This window comes from Amblyomma americanum, chromosome 3, assembly GCF_052857255.1.
Source record: "Amblyomma americanum isolate KBUSLIRL-KWMA chromosome 3, ASM5285725v1, whole genome shotgun sequence".
NCBI classification, from domain to species: Eukaryota; Metazoa; Arthropoda; class Arachnida; order Ixodida; family Ixodidae; genus Amblyomma; species Amblyomma americanum.
In genome coordinates, this window is record NC_135499.1 from 218,718,798 (window position 1) to 218,734,508 (window position 15,711).

General features: G+C 44.6%; 1 protein-coding gene across 2 annotated transcripts in view; it reads right to left on the minus strand.

Moving 5' to 3' along the window:
• Nucleotides 1-218: 218 nt before the first annotated feature.
• The window catches only part of Pgant9 (polypeptide N-acetylgalactosaminyltransferase 9), a 194,401-nt gene continuing 178,908 nt past the window's right edge, over nt 219-15,711 (minus strand). For both annotated transcript variants that reach the window (XM_077660049.1, XM_077660050.1), the window contains exons 4-12: nt 14,932-15,098; nt 13,454-13,618; nt 12,438-12,651; nt 10,196-10,313; nt 8,727-8,912; nt 5,505-5,633; nt 4,316-4,426; nt 2,804-2,932; nt 219-1,825 (exon numbers count right to left, since the gene is read on the minus strand). In XM_077660049.1, the coding sequence (XP_077516175.1) occupies nt 1,664-1,825; nt 2,804-2,932; nt 4,316-4,426; nt 5,505-5,633; nt 8,727-8,912; nt 10,196-10,313; nt 12,438-12,651; nt 13,454-13,618; nt 14,932-15,098 (1,381 nt within the window). In that variant the 3' untranslated portion in view covers nt 219-1,663. The remainder of the gene's footprint in view (nt 1,826-2,803; nt 2,933-4,315; nt 4,427-5,504; nt 5,634-8,726; nt 8,913-10,195; nt 10,314-12,437; nt 12,652-13,453; nt 13,619-14,931; nt 15,099-15,711) is intronic.

Sequence of the window (15,711 nt, forward strand, 5' to 3'; positions counted from 1 at the left end):
AGGCCTCTAGAATCTTGCCTCCATCGAAATTCGAATGCCGCAGCCGGGATCGAACCCGCATCTTTCAGGTCAGCAGCAGAGCGCCATAACCACTGAGCCACCATGGCGGCTCTAGGGGTCCTTAACTATGGATATAGACAGGCTGTGTCTACCAAAGTGATCAGTACCACACATATGCAATAGCGTTTCTAGACAAGAAGTCTTTCTGGTGTGCCATGAACATTTTCACAGAATTTTATTGATAAAAAGAATTTTTTTGTTGCAAACTTTACTTTTCATAAGGCACAAGTCTCAATTACTTGAGTGCAAGGTAAGCACATATGCACAAGTCTATTTCCTTAAATTTCAAAGCCACCTCTTTGGGCAGAGATGCACACAGAGCCAAAAGAAAAGAAGTAGAAAAACTGGAATGCATGAACTGACTAGAAGAGATGGAATGCAACAAATCATTATAGAAAAGGATTGAAACGGATATAACATGGCAGATGTATATGTCAAAAAAAAAAAGAAAGCAACTTTCCTAAACCCACGCCACCTTCAAAGAAAAGCCTAAAGGAACAACTTTACCAGGGATGCTACATCTTAAGAATTAACACATAAAAAACTCAATCCCCTAACACCCTGACGGAGTAAACACTGTTCCTGGCTTCCAGGCCATCCCAGTGACGTGACCCAAAGCCCACAGTACATATGCGCAATGATAAAAAAAAAAACTTGTGGCTATGAACTCTGGCTGCACAACTCTTAAACAGCTCACGTGGTACAAAAACATGTGCTTTTCATATCCTGTGTAGTGAAACCAGAGAACCACTTTTAGTGTGCAGCTAAGCTGCTGGCAGCACATGGTACACACACGTTTCTCTGTGAAAATACACCTTCAACAAAGTGTTAAATTTGTTACATAGTCTTTGCTCTGCAGGATGTCTTGGCAATAACAACGTGCTTCAGTCTTTGCAGCTGCAAAGACATCCATGCAAACAATAACAGCAGCAACGATGAGACAAAAGTCAATAGGTAGAAAAAAAAAGCACGGCACTTATCAAAGTACAGATGCAAAAATGGCGAATGAGGCACTGTTGGCAAAGCACTGACAGCCAATCAGTTGGGAAGCATTCTGCTTTCCCTATTTTGATTCTTGGCACTTCTTAACGGTGCTTGGCAGAGTCTTCACTCAATCCACCAACTTGCAGCACAGGATTGGACTGTGAGGTTTGCAGTGCGGGGCCTGGTGCAATCTTTCCCAAACTTGGCTGCAACCTGAACTTTCCTGCATCTCCATCCACAGGAATTCAATGATGACATCAAGATGAGCACAGACCCAAAAAAAAGAAAAAGATCAAAGGAGCAGTTTGTGGCAACGAAAGGCCTGCATTCAGCAGTCACCGAGCTGGGATGAACAGGTGGAAGATGAGCTCTATTGTCGAACAGAAGGGCAAACCGGGCACCTTCTGTGAAGGCTTAGCTGAGATGATGACATGACCGATGACTGATGCACTATGGTAACTACTATCGCACCACGAGTCCATTGTTAGCACAGACTTTCAACTTGCTCCACTTCTTTTTTGTTCCATTTTGATGTTCACTTTGTGCACAGACTTCATGAGGTCCCATCAGGTGAGGAATCCCTCAGAGCAGCTGCTGGGTTGCCAGTGTCTGTGACAACCTAGACACCCCGCTTGGGGATCTTGATGGCCTTGGTTTTGTTGTAGTTCTGGAATACCCAGCTCTGCCTTAGACTGCCCGAGCATATCTCCATGCTCACTTTCTGGCGGTCCTCGGACATCTCCAGGCACTTCCGGCTGCTACCATGCTGAACGGTCCCACTCTGCAACATTCAAGAGAGCAACCTCACATCAGTAAAGTGACCGTCACATTCAGCCATTCACATGGCAAATACAGTGAGCACTTGCATTGCTATGGCTACTGGAGACACACAGACACCTCCTTGGTTCTTAAATAAATTAGGAATGCAACCAAGACGGGAAACAAAACTGTGCAAGCCACATTGGCTTTGTACGATCAAATCATGATGCAAGGTACAAGTTTGCTGAGTAGCTCCTGGCGAGACCATATGCAACTGACAACTGGCTGCAAGGGCTTACTGTTAGCGTGCATGGCAAATCTGCACCTAGCTACATTGCAGCAGCAAATGCACTACAACTGTGTATATATTAACTGTGAGAATGTGTATAAGCAGACCTTGCCTCCAAATATATATTCCTCTCACAGAGGGGTCACAGGCTTGCTTGTCGCTAAAAGAGCTGACAGCGGGCCTTAGGTACTACAACACTGTATTATGCTTGGAAAGCTTTGCAGTGATTTCTGCAGTTTCAAGCCCCTTAGACATCAGCAAATATAAAAGATACCATAGCTGGACCTCAGTAACGCAAACGGCTCAAATGGTCGCGCAGGGGAGTAGAGCAATACAGCAATGTTAAACGCTCTGCATAAATTTCTCAATCCATTCCAAACAGATGAAAACACAATGCAGAAAATACAGGCAGGTCTAGTCTCCTCTAAAAAAGAAGATACTGAGGTGCATAAAAAGCCCCATAAAAATAAAATGTCAATAAATAAATAAATAAATAAATAAAGCAACAACCTTTCTGCATTGGAAAGGCCCTCAGCCATCAGTGCACTTTGAATTCAAAGAATGAGTGCTGGAAACAGTGCCATCATACGTGCTAACAAAACCGTGCTGCTCGTAGACTTGACTGTGAGAAGGAATTTTTTGTGGCAGCCAAAAACTATGAACCAAAAAGCACACTGCTGACAGTGCACAATAAAAATTGCAAGAACGTACTGCATCATCATAGATCCACAGTTGGTTGCCCTTGGATCCATGGCATGGGTAGAGCACAACATCAGATCCAGCATAGTCGAGACACGCCTCATCTCGCCGGATCTCGCCTTCTTTACTGAGCATCCAGTACTGAAATGAGACAGAAATGCAGGTACAAATGAGTCGGTAATACCATCTGAATTCCGCACTCTTAAAGGCAACTGAGCGGTCACAGCAGCAGCAAGTGCTGTTGGTATAATAGGTGTCAGCTCTAAACTTTAAAAATTCTATGGATAGTTGATGGCTTCATCGTAACAACATTCACAATTCCAAGTCCTATGCTCAAGCCTGGTATTACTCAGCCCACAGGGCTCGAGTGACCTGCATATAGTTAAATGAAAATACATCCACATTTCTGGCTGAGCTGTGGTGGCACAACTACTGTGCAGAAAACAAAGCAAACCTCAGTGTCACTCAATGTCCCTCCTGGTACCTGTATAAGGTGGCAATGCTTAACGCATGCTACTGATAAAAAAAATAGAAAGAAGGGCATCTCTTCGTACCCACGAAATGGTGTACACACGAATAGCTGACATGTTTCCCTTCTCCTAGGCAGGATGGTAGTGTACCTTAAGCTCACCAAAACCAGCTTTACAACCAGTATGGTAAGACGTGGTATGAGAGACACTACAGTGAACGGCTCCAAATTAATTTAGAGGACCTAGAGTCCTCTAATGAGCACTGACATCGTGCAGAACATGGGCGTCTTGCCATCTCTTCTCCATTGAAATGCACCCGTTGCATCTGGGATTTGATGCCATGTTCTTGGCCAAATGCCACAGCCACTGAATAATAGCAACAAGTCTTCACCCTTTGGTATCATGCTGTGTGTTCATCAAGTGTGCTGTGCCTTCACTGCCAACCTGTCACAGGCCCAGCAAGACTGGCGCTTCCCCCAGCAGTGAGTGAGTGTGTTGAGCCTGCACACAGATGCTTCCGAGGCCTGGGTAGCCTAATTTTTCTGTGCATCCAATGGCGAACTCCAAGCTTACAGTGCACAGTTGCACTGTAAATCTGCAGAACATGGTGTTTCTCCATGATTAAGCAAAGCCCCAAGTCAGATTTCTATTGCACAAATATACAAAGCAGCATGACACCTCTCAGTATGCTACTCAATGTGCCATTTCAAGTGTATGATCCCATTCACAAGTAGCAGCAGCATGCACCGTCTGTGTGGTTACTGCAGAGTGAAGAGCTACCAGTTTAGAGTATGGAGCCCTGCAATGTGATGGGCTACTGCACACCTCAGTAGCAGTGGAGGCAGATAGGTGCGCGATGCCTTGTGCAAGCATGTGGTCGGTAGCCCGCCCTGTACCCCATTAGTGACATGACTTAATTTTCTGCCAAAGTCACAGATGCCATAATCTCCAATACTACCATTATAGTTACAACATCAATGGGGTTAGATCGTGGGCTATGGCTTCCTCGTTCTCAGCCTGTTCCACAAAGATACAAAGCAGTGATGGTGCCCACCTGGTTCCCTCCCTGGCCGTGGCAGGGGTACATCCCCACTGGCTTGTGCATGTTGTCCCGACCAGCAGGACTGTCTAAGCAGCTGCTGCCACCCTGGCCCTTGTTGCGCACCTGCAAGCAGAATGTTAGTCAGGCTTAGTCAAGGTCAGAAACTACTGCAGCAAGAACCCTGTTCAGATAAGCCGACAAATTCAGATTTCTCGCAGCACAATGGCAATAGCAGAGTTAAGTCAATGGTAGAGTTGTGGTGCAGGTGGCTCTGGCAAGGGGCAAAATCCCGTCCGCTCAAGTGAGAAATATTTAATGTGAAGACCACATTGGCCCCACTTTTTTTCTGGAAAAGAAAGCTCTACAAGTGCATTACGAAAGTAGGACTGCCCATCCCAAGAGTTTCCCATAAATCAGCCTCTGGCTCTGGCATCACACAAAAAACTGTTGGCAGTTGAACTGCCCATGGCCATAATGAATGAAGAATTTTACCTGCATCTCGTAAAAATCAGAGCTGCTCAGCAATTGCATGCATCTCAGCTCATGATTACACAGTAAGAATGCTAAAATCTACTGCCTGAACACATTAAGCTATGTATGCTTAATGTGCAGTTTTCTATTCACAAGACAATTAGCTTAGCAATACACATGCGCAGCCAGAGTTCTTCAAAAATTTTAAATGGTTTTTTATGTACGTACTGGTGTTTTGTATGCTTCAAAAAACATTATAATAAGTGGAGCTCCTCAATGTCGAACAAAAGGTTTTGTGGTATTTTTTTCCCAAAGCCAACAATATACAGAATGTCCAAGCTAGGTGAGCAAAGGAGGAAATATTAGACTTGGGCCAGACATCAAGCTGATGACCAGTGGTCTCTTAAGATAACACAGTGCGTACCGAAGAAAAAAAAAAAGATAGCCAGACACATGAGAGGGTAGAGTGGGGAAGATGAAATTGAAACCTGCTGGGAGAGGGTGACACTGAGCCTGGCTCATGATCATGTCGATGAATCAATGAGAAATGTGAAGCAGAATAATGCCTATCTTCTAGGGGATTGCCAACAAGCAAAATAATGCCTATCTCTTCTAGGGGACGACTGCCAGCAATGCTGGCCCAGTTTTATTCCGCAACATGCACCAGCTTTTCGTTAATCCTTTTAAACACGTTAGCTGCAACACTGTATGCAAGTATGCGTATACCAACCTCTCCAGAGGCAACTGCATCGCCAGGCACGAAGAGCTCTGGGTAGATGGTGCGCACATACCAATCAAAGGAGCGGCACTTGAGTGTTTCCCTGAGACGCTTCCTTGCACTCACATCTCCAAAATCGCCCTGCAAGATAAAAGGCAGCACAGTGACATTTGCAGTATCTGCACTTGTGGAAACATGAGCAGAGATACACTAAACTTACCGCAGTTCTGACTCACTCCGCCAGAAGCACTTTAGTTTAATTAAAGCTTTCTGATTCCTTGCGCAAAGCAGTTACCTGAGAATATGGCTTCTGAAGCTAAAACTGGTTGACAAAAGCCATTCATGTTACAATTAAGGCACTTCGCAGGTTCACTGAGAGTGATAACCTTCACCAGCCAATTCGTCAGCACAACGTACCCTCAATGTGGGCACATGCATTTGTTTTAAGCCGGACTGGAATGATCACTGGAATACTAAGTTCAGCAGATACAGGCAGTGGCAGCACAGCTTGCAGACTGCACGTTTCTTAGACTATGACTTGTCTTGAGAGCTGAGCATAACTAAGCCTTGAAAATTTCACTGAAAAGTCCATTGGATTGACTGTATTGCCGCTCACAACAACAAAGAAAACATAACAGCACCAAATTCAATCTGAATTCGGTGCAGTGGATCCTAGTAGTACGCTATAGGGCAGTGCCATATAATACTAATCAGTGAAGCAGATTTCAATGGGGCTGAAATAAAAGAATAAAGGTGTGCACACAAGGTGGAAGTGGGAGGGGGCAGTGGGCAGTGGGCTACCTAAGAAGTATAGGGGTGGGGGTTGCAAATTTCCCATATTGTCCCCTCGTTCTCAGAAGACATGAACTGGAAGGCATTACATAAAATGCACAGGAGCTGAAAAAACATGCTAGCCAGGAAACTTGCAAACCACTGGCTGTGCATTGTTATTGTGCAAACGGGACAATGTAGCCAGGAAAATGCAATAACTGGGAATGTATCAAAAACGTAGCTCAGCATTAGATCCCTCATGATGAGCACCTTCATTGTCAGCGTTTTTCATGTGTTCACTTGTAATCTTCTGATTGAAATATTTCTGACCACAAGATTTTGGTCAACAACAGAATCAACATCAGATGTTCGCCTTCTCAGAAGTGCCCCCAGAAGGCTATGTGAAATGCAGGGTTTTTTTCTGTGTGTGTGCAAAGGAAACACTCAATAACTATCCCACTATTCAGTGGACAACTCAACAGTGTGGTGGGAAATAGGATGGAGGTGGGAGCGGAAGAATGCGGAGAGAAAGTGTGGATGTAGTGGAGGGCTACGAAATAATTCTGACCCTTTTGGGGATCTTTGATGTGCACAGACAGTGCACAGAACACGGGTGCCGGGTTCAAACCTAGGTAGCACGGTGCTCATCCAAATATTTCTTACATGAGAGTAATGAATAAAATTACCTTGAAGTAACAGAATAACTGCAAAGAGAACATTTACTGTACGATGTATGAAGTGAGCTGAACAGCGAGGACATGAAACTTTATCCCATTTGAAAAAGGCATATTGGTCTAGGCTTTAACTTTTTATTCTGCCATCGCTAGCTTTCTTTTGTACAAAACCTCTATTTGCATTATTTTTTGTTAGAGCTTTCCTTACAGCTCCAAGTGCTCGATATCACATGAGCATTTTTTGTTTCAGAATGCAGCTGTTGCCAAGTCCATGAGCAGGTGTATCACCACTACAGGTGACACACACACGAGGCCAATGTCTGCCAATGCCAGACCTCTAGGTTATGAAAACACGTGTAGTGATGCTGCATCATTGGCAAACGACTTAAGCCACAATTCCATGAGCCGGTGCACTGCACGCCCACGCGCCTTTTTGTCCACCAGGGACAGCTGCGGGCGCACGCAACACGAACGCGACGCAGAGAAAGAATCCTCGCAAGGGAGCAGCAAGTCAACATAACCAGCCTGCGATTGTTTAAAATAAATAAATAAATAAAATTAAAAATAACCTCCTACGTACCTGATCCCATGTGGCACTGTTATTTTTCATCTTTTTTTCCCTGATTCCACCCCTTATGTGATACCCCCATGAGGGGTCTTGAAGGAAATACAATAAAAGCTTCCCCGCAAGGATGATTCCCCACAAGGACACTTCCCCGCACAAGAACTTCCCCGCAAGGCGTCTTTCCGCAAGAATGTTTTCCCGCAAGGACGCTTCCCCGCACCTTGGAGAGAATGTGCGGGGAAGCTATCCTGTGGGCGTGCACTTTATTAAGGGACGTGCTCTTATAATTTTTTTTGCTTGTTTGCCTCGAGAGTGCCATGGGGACGCTCCGCGAGTACCTTTGACAAGAGTCGCCGGGGTTCGCGGCAATCCGCCTTCTTCACAGGATTTGCGCCCTCAAGGAGGGGCGAAAATTCGTCTGCTACTGGTTGAAAGCAAATGCGACATGCGACGCAGACGCGATCTGGCTCCACGAGGAGGCAGCTGCGCCTACGAAGTGGCAAGTGTGTGCTTGACAGCTGCAGCCATCTGTCGCATGTGCCTGTCACTGACATGAACTGCGCATGCGCAATGGGACTTGGCGGTTTTCTTATTCAACCGGTGGAGCTGGAGGAGAAGAGGTGCGCATACGCAGTGCGGCCTTGTGAAAAAGGCGGACTGCAAAAGTTCGCCTAAGAGGGATTGCAAAAGTTCGCTTAAACCGAAGGACAAGCGAAGTGGATCGTCTTAGGCAGATTTTTTTTTTTTTACATTGAGTTTTTGGAAAGCCAGGTGCTCTCACATTGTTCGCCTTACCTGACAATTAGCTTACCGAGCTAGTCCTAACAGGAGTCTACTGCGTAAGTGACTAACTGCACTACTGACCTTCAATGTGTGGTGCTGTGTAATTTATGGTATTCTAAGTAATACAGCTTTGGTTCTATAATTTATGGCTCAGCTCAACCTTACTAACGGCACTTGATTGGCTTTGGAAGACTGTGAGTAGAGTAAGCAAATTTCAGTCAACAAGTGCAAGCAAGGAAAGGAATGTGCAAGTCCATGTGTAGGTGAAAATGTGAGTTACTGAAGAAATGAATGGAAGAAAACATGAATAACATGACAATGCCAATACAAGGCCAAAACCAAGGCCTTATGAATAATGCTATCCTGGCAGTTGAGAGCAGACAAAATTGCACATGTGCTCTTGAAAAGCGCACAACAGTGAAGCAGCTGGTGGGTACCCACCAGGTCCTCGCCAATGCGCTGGTAGTAGTACTGCTTGTATTCATCCAGCCAGACTTCAGCCAGGCGTACTGAGTTCCGTCGGAGTACATTCACACCCGATCGCCACTTGTACGGGCTACGCTTGCGGAAGATGTGGCCCACGTGAGAGCAAGGCACGATCTCCAATGTACCTCCACACATCCACGTCTGAAGGAAAAAAAGACAGGGAAGCATCAAACACGCACTCACCACTCTGCTTAATAACTAGTGATAGCTCTTTTGCTTCAATACGCACACTTCAGAGGGGCTCAGGTTCGTTTTTCCACGCGAGACAAGTTGCAAATTCTCTGCAAAAATTACATATGCTACTTTTCACCTGCCAAAAATGGAAGAAAAATTGTGCTAACTGCATCTGTTAGGCAATTAGTATAAAAACGAAAGGGATGCTCCAGCTAAAATTTTGTGCTGAAGAGGTATGGTGTCTGCTGTGTGTTCATTTCCCTCAAGGCAGCAGACAACCATCATGGCCTAGCAGGACAACATCTGATTGACGAAAAACATGCTGCTAGACAGTCATGTACTAGAACAAGTTGTACACTTTTATTTTTGCAAACAGCAAATTCAGAAGTGCCACTTGTGGAAACACTGAGGACAAATTGAAAGTGGATTGTGATGAGTAATTATCATTCTAATTTCACTGAATACTGCTTAAAATGGAGCTGCTATAAGGTAGAAAAGTCCAAAAAATAAATACAGCTATTGCCTTCACAGACCACTTTCACATGGCAACGGTGATGGTGTCAAGTACTTTCTGTTGTGGATCTCTAAATCCAGACCACACTGCCTTGCATTTCCAGTTGGCGAACACGGAATCCATATTCCTCTTAAATCATAACTATCATGATTCTGAATCAAGTGGGGGAACAAAATATTGAGTTTTCAACTACAAAATTGCTCAGCAACAAATATGTCTCTCATTGCAGAAGAAACATTAACAGAGCCACAAAAAGCCAAACAACCAAAATTTTAATAAAAATGAAAATTGAATCGAGTTTTAGTTATCACTTGTGTTGCCAGTAGGAGAAGTTCACAAGTGATGCAGCACCATAAGGCGCATCAATAGAAGCCAAACCATAAAAAGCCAGATATTTTGGCTGAACACCAACCTTGCGTGTGGAATTGTTTGAACGCCTGACAGTTGTGCCTCTGCAAGTGTAGTGATGCTTATATGGGAGTAATAACATTTTGTGTTCATGTAGCATGCTTGAAGACAACAAAACGTTAAAATGACATGACATTTATGCATGCTCTGAACACAGTGATGTGCTGTCATGGGTTGCACCAACCAAGGCTTCATGGTGAGAGCTCGACACATACTTACGGACAAGACTGTCATACAATTCGAAATAGAAGTTCACCTTTACACTGAAATTAAGCAAATGATACTAGCAAATGGAGTAAAGTGCCAATAACTGGATAGTGATGAGCACCTTGAAAGACAGCTCCAGGTTTTCTCCACCCCAGATGTCAAAGCCACTATCATAAGTGCCAAGCTTTTCAAAGAAGGCCTTGTCTATGGAGAACAGACCTCCGGCCATAGTGGGTGACCTGCAAAGGAAGCAAAGTTCAATTGAGTGTGCTAGCAAGTGCTACACTTCTAGCTGGCTTTCACCAAACACATAGCAAAGGAGGTCTTAGACATACCAAAGCAAAAAAAAAGCCATGAAAAACTGCCAATAGCACGAGATGGTCTGAAGGTTGCACCTAATTCTAAACTGTCTGGCACAGGGCATCAGCAAGCCACAGGGAATCCATATTTTCCACAATGTGACAAGGTAAACAAAACAGCTGTGCTGACAGCCGCCATTGAGCTGGAATTGGCATGCAAGACTATTGATATCAGAAGGCGCCAACAAGTGTAATGTATTGTTTAGTTTTATGGGGTTTATCGTCCCAAAGCACCTCGGGCTATGAGGGATGGCATAGTAGAGGGCTCCGGATAATTTCGACCAGCTGGGGATCTTTAATGAGCACCGACATCGCACAGTATACGCGTCTTCATTGCTTCACCTCCATCAAAATGTGACCACCGTGGCTAGGACCGAACCCTCGCCTCTCGGGTCAGCAGCTGAGCATCATAACCACTGAGTCACCACGGCGGCCCTGTAATGTATGGCTGCAACTTTCAGTATATACAGGACAGTGACCTGTGTTTTATTTTTTTTCGATTTGCATGAAGTCAGCTTCAATTTAAACCATCATAAATGCTGCTCGGGAATATGATGTATCATGGCCACCCTCGGAAGCCATAAGCACATCATGGTTGAGCACAAAACACTTTCTGACAGGCAGAGAGCAGCAACAGAACTTGAGCCACGGCACATCTGTATATGACTTATGGAGCACATGGTATGTTGCAGCGTGCTAGTAGTTTACGGACGCATCCACACTTGCTTTTCTGAAGCGAAGCGAAAAAGGTAAATCAATGTTCCGCGCTTACACCTCACGTCTGGCTCCGACCAGGATACCGTGTCAGACATGAGTGAGCATGCTGTAGTGCAATGAAACTCCTCTACACAGTTGGTTGCAGAGTGTTAAGGGTGGCTGTATTTGAAAGCAGCCAAAAATAAACATTCAATCATTAATAACCTGGCTAACTGCAGCTACCAGTGTCTACCAATTGTCATCAGAGACATTTGAATGGTGAGCAAAAGAATTTTGACCCAGCACGAGAACTGTCACTTGCCACTGCTTGCAGGTCTGTTTGGGCAACTGACAGGAAGACATTCAAAGGCTTTCGTGGAAGACTGCAGGTAGTGATGAATCTGCTAGTATTTGCTGGACACAGGAGCCCACAGTCCAAAATGCATTCAGTGGAATCCCCCAAAGTGTGATTTTTTTTGGGAGTTCAGTATGTTATAGTAGTTATAGTAAGTTATAGGAAAACGCTGATTATACAGGTGCACCACAACACACTCCGGCCTAAGTTTCTGGCTGGCACTTATTAGCAGACTACAAATGGATTTACAGAAAAACCAGCTCAGCATCTGTCTTAGGAATATTACAAACACTGGTGACAAAAGATAGCAGTTGTCACTATCAGAAAAGAGATTCATGTTCTTGATATGGGATTCATGTCAGAAAGAGGCAGGGTAGCAATAAAAAAGCTAAGCACTTAAAATGTTGAAAGCCTCGTTCACTCCTCCTTCTGGGGAAAAGTTCACTTCCACTAAGTCATCACAGGGAAGCCAAAACACCTCAACCCTCTATCTTGTCAGTAGGCACCCTGCTTCCTTTGGACAGGAATCATAGTCAACCAGATGGAATTTTTTCAGGGCACTGACTTCACTCTTGAAGTCGGGGTACCATATGGCTTAAACCAGCTAGGTAGCCATGGGCTTCCCTCAACATGAACAGATGCCCACAAAAGTTTTCAGAACACCTAAACCATGAAAGAACTTTATTCCTTGGCAGTCCAAGCATGTAGCCGTGAATAAAAGGGTGTGCTGTGCACCTTGCTGCACGACCTGCACAGTGTTCCCTCTCAATGTCAGGCAGTGACTCCAAGCAGTGAAAAAAATTAAGCTTTTTCTTGACTTTAGCATGGCTCAAACTTCTGTGGGCAGCTGTATATGCACAGCTGACACTGACACAACATTGCATAGAGCCATATTCAGTTGGGCCAGTATAAATTAAGTGCAAGTGTTTGTTTGTAGGTTAGAATCTACTGACCAGACAGGGTCCCACGAGTGCTTTCTGCGGTGGCGCTCTCGCTCGGGGACAGCATGCCAGCTGAACTGCAGATTCCAGTCAAAGCCACCTACATTTACACCTCCAGAGTCCCTGTAGTGGTACTCAAAGGTGCTGTCACTTATCACATCAATCACAGGGCATACGACAGTGGTCGAATTGCGTGCTATCCGATCCAAGAGGGGCTCCAGCCAACCTGCAAGCAAAGCCATGACACCTTAAAATCACAGCCAAGCTAATTGGTGCAGAGAAGTATTGGGCAGATAGTGCAAAGCCCTTTTAAAGGTTGCACTTAGCTTCACACAGCAGCCTGCAGTTGTCATTTTTCTATTCCACTGCAGGACAAGTTCACGACACCAGTACAAGACTGTGGATACACAGTAACTCCTGTAGCAGAACTGTGACAATTACTGCAGAGTTAGATACGACCAAGGTAATGCGCATGAATATGCAGAAACTAATTGTAAACAACAGCCATTTATTGCCAATTGTACCTGCTGGTCAGTTTCACTATATAGATCAGTCTCTTATTTGCTTTGCAAGAAAAAGTTTGCCCAATAAGCAGCTCACTGTCAACCATGACTGAGCCTTTTTGCTACCTGCTTGTAACGATAGCAAGGGCACCTACAAGATTAAATTCCGAGTGTTCTGAAATATGAGCAGAGCTTTGGCAGTAAGCACATTTAAGCAGTTCTGCAGGGATCACAGAAATGAAAGGAGCTTCACAAAGAAAATATTTGCCTGCCAGTTAATTTTAGCCAGATGGCCACAAAATAAGACCAGTTTAGTTCCTTAAAGACAAAGTTATCAGTTGAAGAAAATTAATTCCTGGACCTGAATGACCTCTTCTTACCTGTGAAGTTTACTTCTAAGGTACTGAACTAATCTGCTTGGTGGCCACAGAGAGCTACAATTACATGTGAGGCAAATTAGCCTTCAGCTAAACGCAATGAAGTGTAGCCATTCCACTGCAGTTTCTCCCCAAAGTCCCCATTTACCTTCGGTGCACTCGCAGTGCGAGTCCAGGTAGGTGAGCACGGGAGCCGTGGCAGCTGCAGCACCGAGAAGCCGAGCCCGGATGAGGCCCTCCCGTTTCTGAGCACGCACTATCTTCACCTTGGGGAAGTGGGCAACATAGTCCTCCAGCTTCTGCTTCAGGTGTGCTGCATGAGAACAGAAGATGGGACTTGGGGCCATGCGCTTCAGAGGATATGCATATGCGCAGCACCACATGAAAGCTGGGGGAACAAATAATGGAAGCTGGGAAATGCACAACAGTAGTCCACAACCAAGGAACATAATTCCATCAAACTGAAGAGGACCCCTTTTTCATTATTTCTACTGACAGTTGCGTCGCTCAAGAGAAAATCTAAAAAAATTCTCTCAGCCTAACCATTTGTTTGTTCCGGCTAAAATTTCACACAGAGGTGACATTCGACACTCAGTTTTGTTTTACACTACATTTCAGTACGGTTACTTGCCTGGTTCGGTCAGAATTACTTGTAAATCCCCATCATCTGCAGTGACGACAAACCAAAACAACAAGATTTTCCAAAAATGTTACCGTCAGCACCATCTCATGCTTATAGCAGGAGTGAGCGCTCTACTGTAACGCTACGACAGAGACTGCGGGGAAGCACAGTGGGGGATAGGGAGTTGCGTACAAGCAATTTTTTTTTGCGCCCAATATTGGTAAAGTAGTCAAAGAACCACTTTCAAACCAACCACTCAACAACCCTCATCACATTTCCGAGTAGCCTCCACTGTCGGGCACTTGTTCCTCCAGTGAGCATGGAATACCGGCAACACTGCTGCAAAAACTGGCTGTATTAATTCGTTTCTGCTGCAGACAATGGCGAATTACGATTAATTCTGACTGAACCGGGCAAGTAACACCACCGAAGAATAATATAAAACAAAAACTCACCACCAATTGCCACCTTTGTGCGAAAATTCAGCACAAACAAGGAAGCCGTAGGCCGAAATTTTTCCTAAAAGAACCAACACTGACCACCTTTTTTCTACAAGGCAAAAAAAAAAGATGAGCATAAAATGTGGGCCAGGCACTTATTTTTGGGCAGAGAAATGAAAACTAATCCTAGATTGTCAACAAGAAAGACTGATCTGCTAGATTTCCACTAACTGTGTATGCCGCATAATGTAGTGGTGAACTTGACTAAGTCAGTGACATGCATCTTGTCCACTGACTCTAATGATGTAAACTAGGAAGCGCAGTGTGCATCTAAAATGCACAGAGTTTGATAATCATATCAATTTGAGCTACATGACAAAAGCAGAACACGAAAAATATTTTTTACCAAAGTTAAACATTCTCGGTCAACACTGATCTGCTGTGTATAACTTGTTACTGTACTTTATGTAAAATAGCGAATCCACAGAACATAAGCGGTTTTATTTAATAACTTTTGCGGTGAGCTGAGTGATGTCACAGCTAAGCCAGATCCAACAAACTCACGCATGTCTGAAAAGTCATCCACCAAGATGATTTCATGGAGTAGCTTGGGAGGAGACCGGTCAATAATGCTGTGCACAGTTCTAAGCAGCACACTCCAGGCCTCATTGTGGAAGCACACGACCACACTTGTTGAGGGAAGGTCTTTGAGGTATCGCTCATCCTTGCACCTGCAGGTGACAAACATTCCCAGGCACAACCTTAGCAGTTGCTTAAGGCAATACTTTGACGTCAGTCCCAGTATCAAATTACAGTTGCAGCCAAACCACCAATGGCGACAGGTTTGCATAGAGCCCGTCGGACCAAAATCTGAGAGGAGAAATTCTCAACACTAACGATTTACATAATTCTACCCTTCCTTTCAAGACAGATGAAATATAAACAAGAAACAAGACAGGTTCATAGTGATCTCCGAGAAACTGAAAACAAAATTTATGACCTTAAGGAAGTTTAGCAAAAACTGCAAGTACCTTCTAGCCTGTACCAACATTCTCACAGTGTGCAGTGTGACACTCTTACAGTGTGACCATGGAAAGTGGTTAGCATCAAAAGCGACATCATACGGGTGAACAACCACCAGGGGAAAACAAAAAAAATTAGCTGCGGTTTAACTACTGTTGAACCTGGTTAGAAACGAAAGCTGTGGTGTATCGGGCAACTAGATGCCGCTTGGCGTCTGTAACATTGAGTGTGTTCTGCACACTGGATAGGCAGCGTGCCCACACTGCCACCCTGGCAGATGGCAGTTAAATTAATGGTTGATTGTGAGAGGTTGCTCACCTA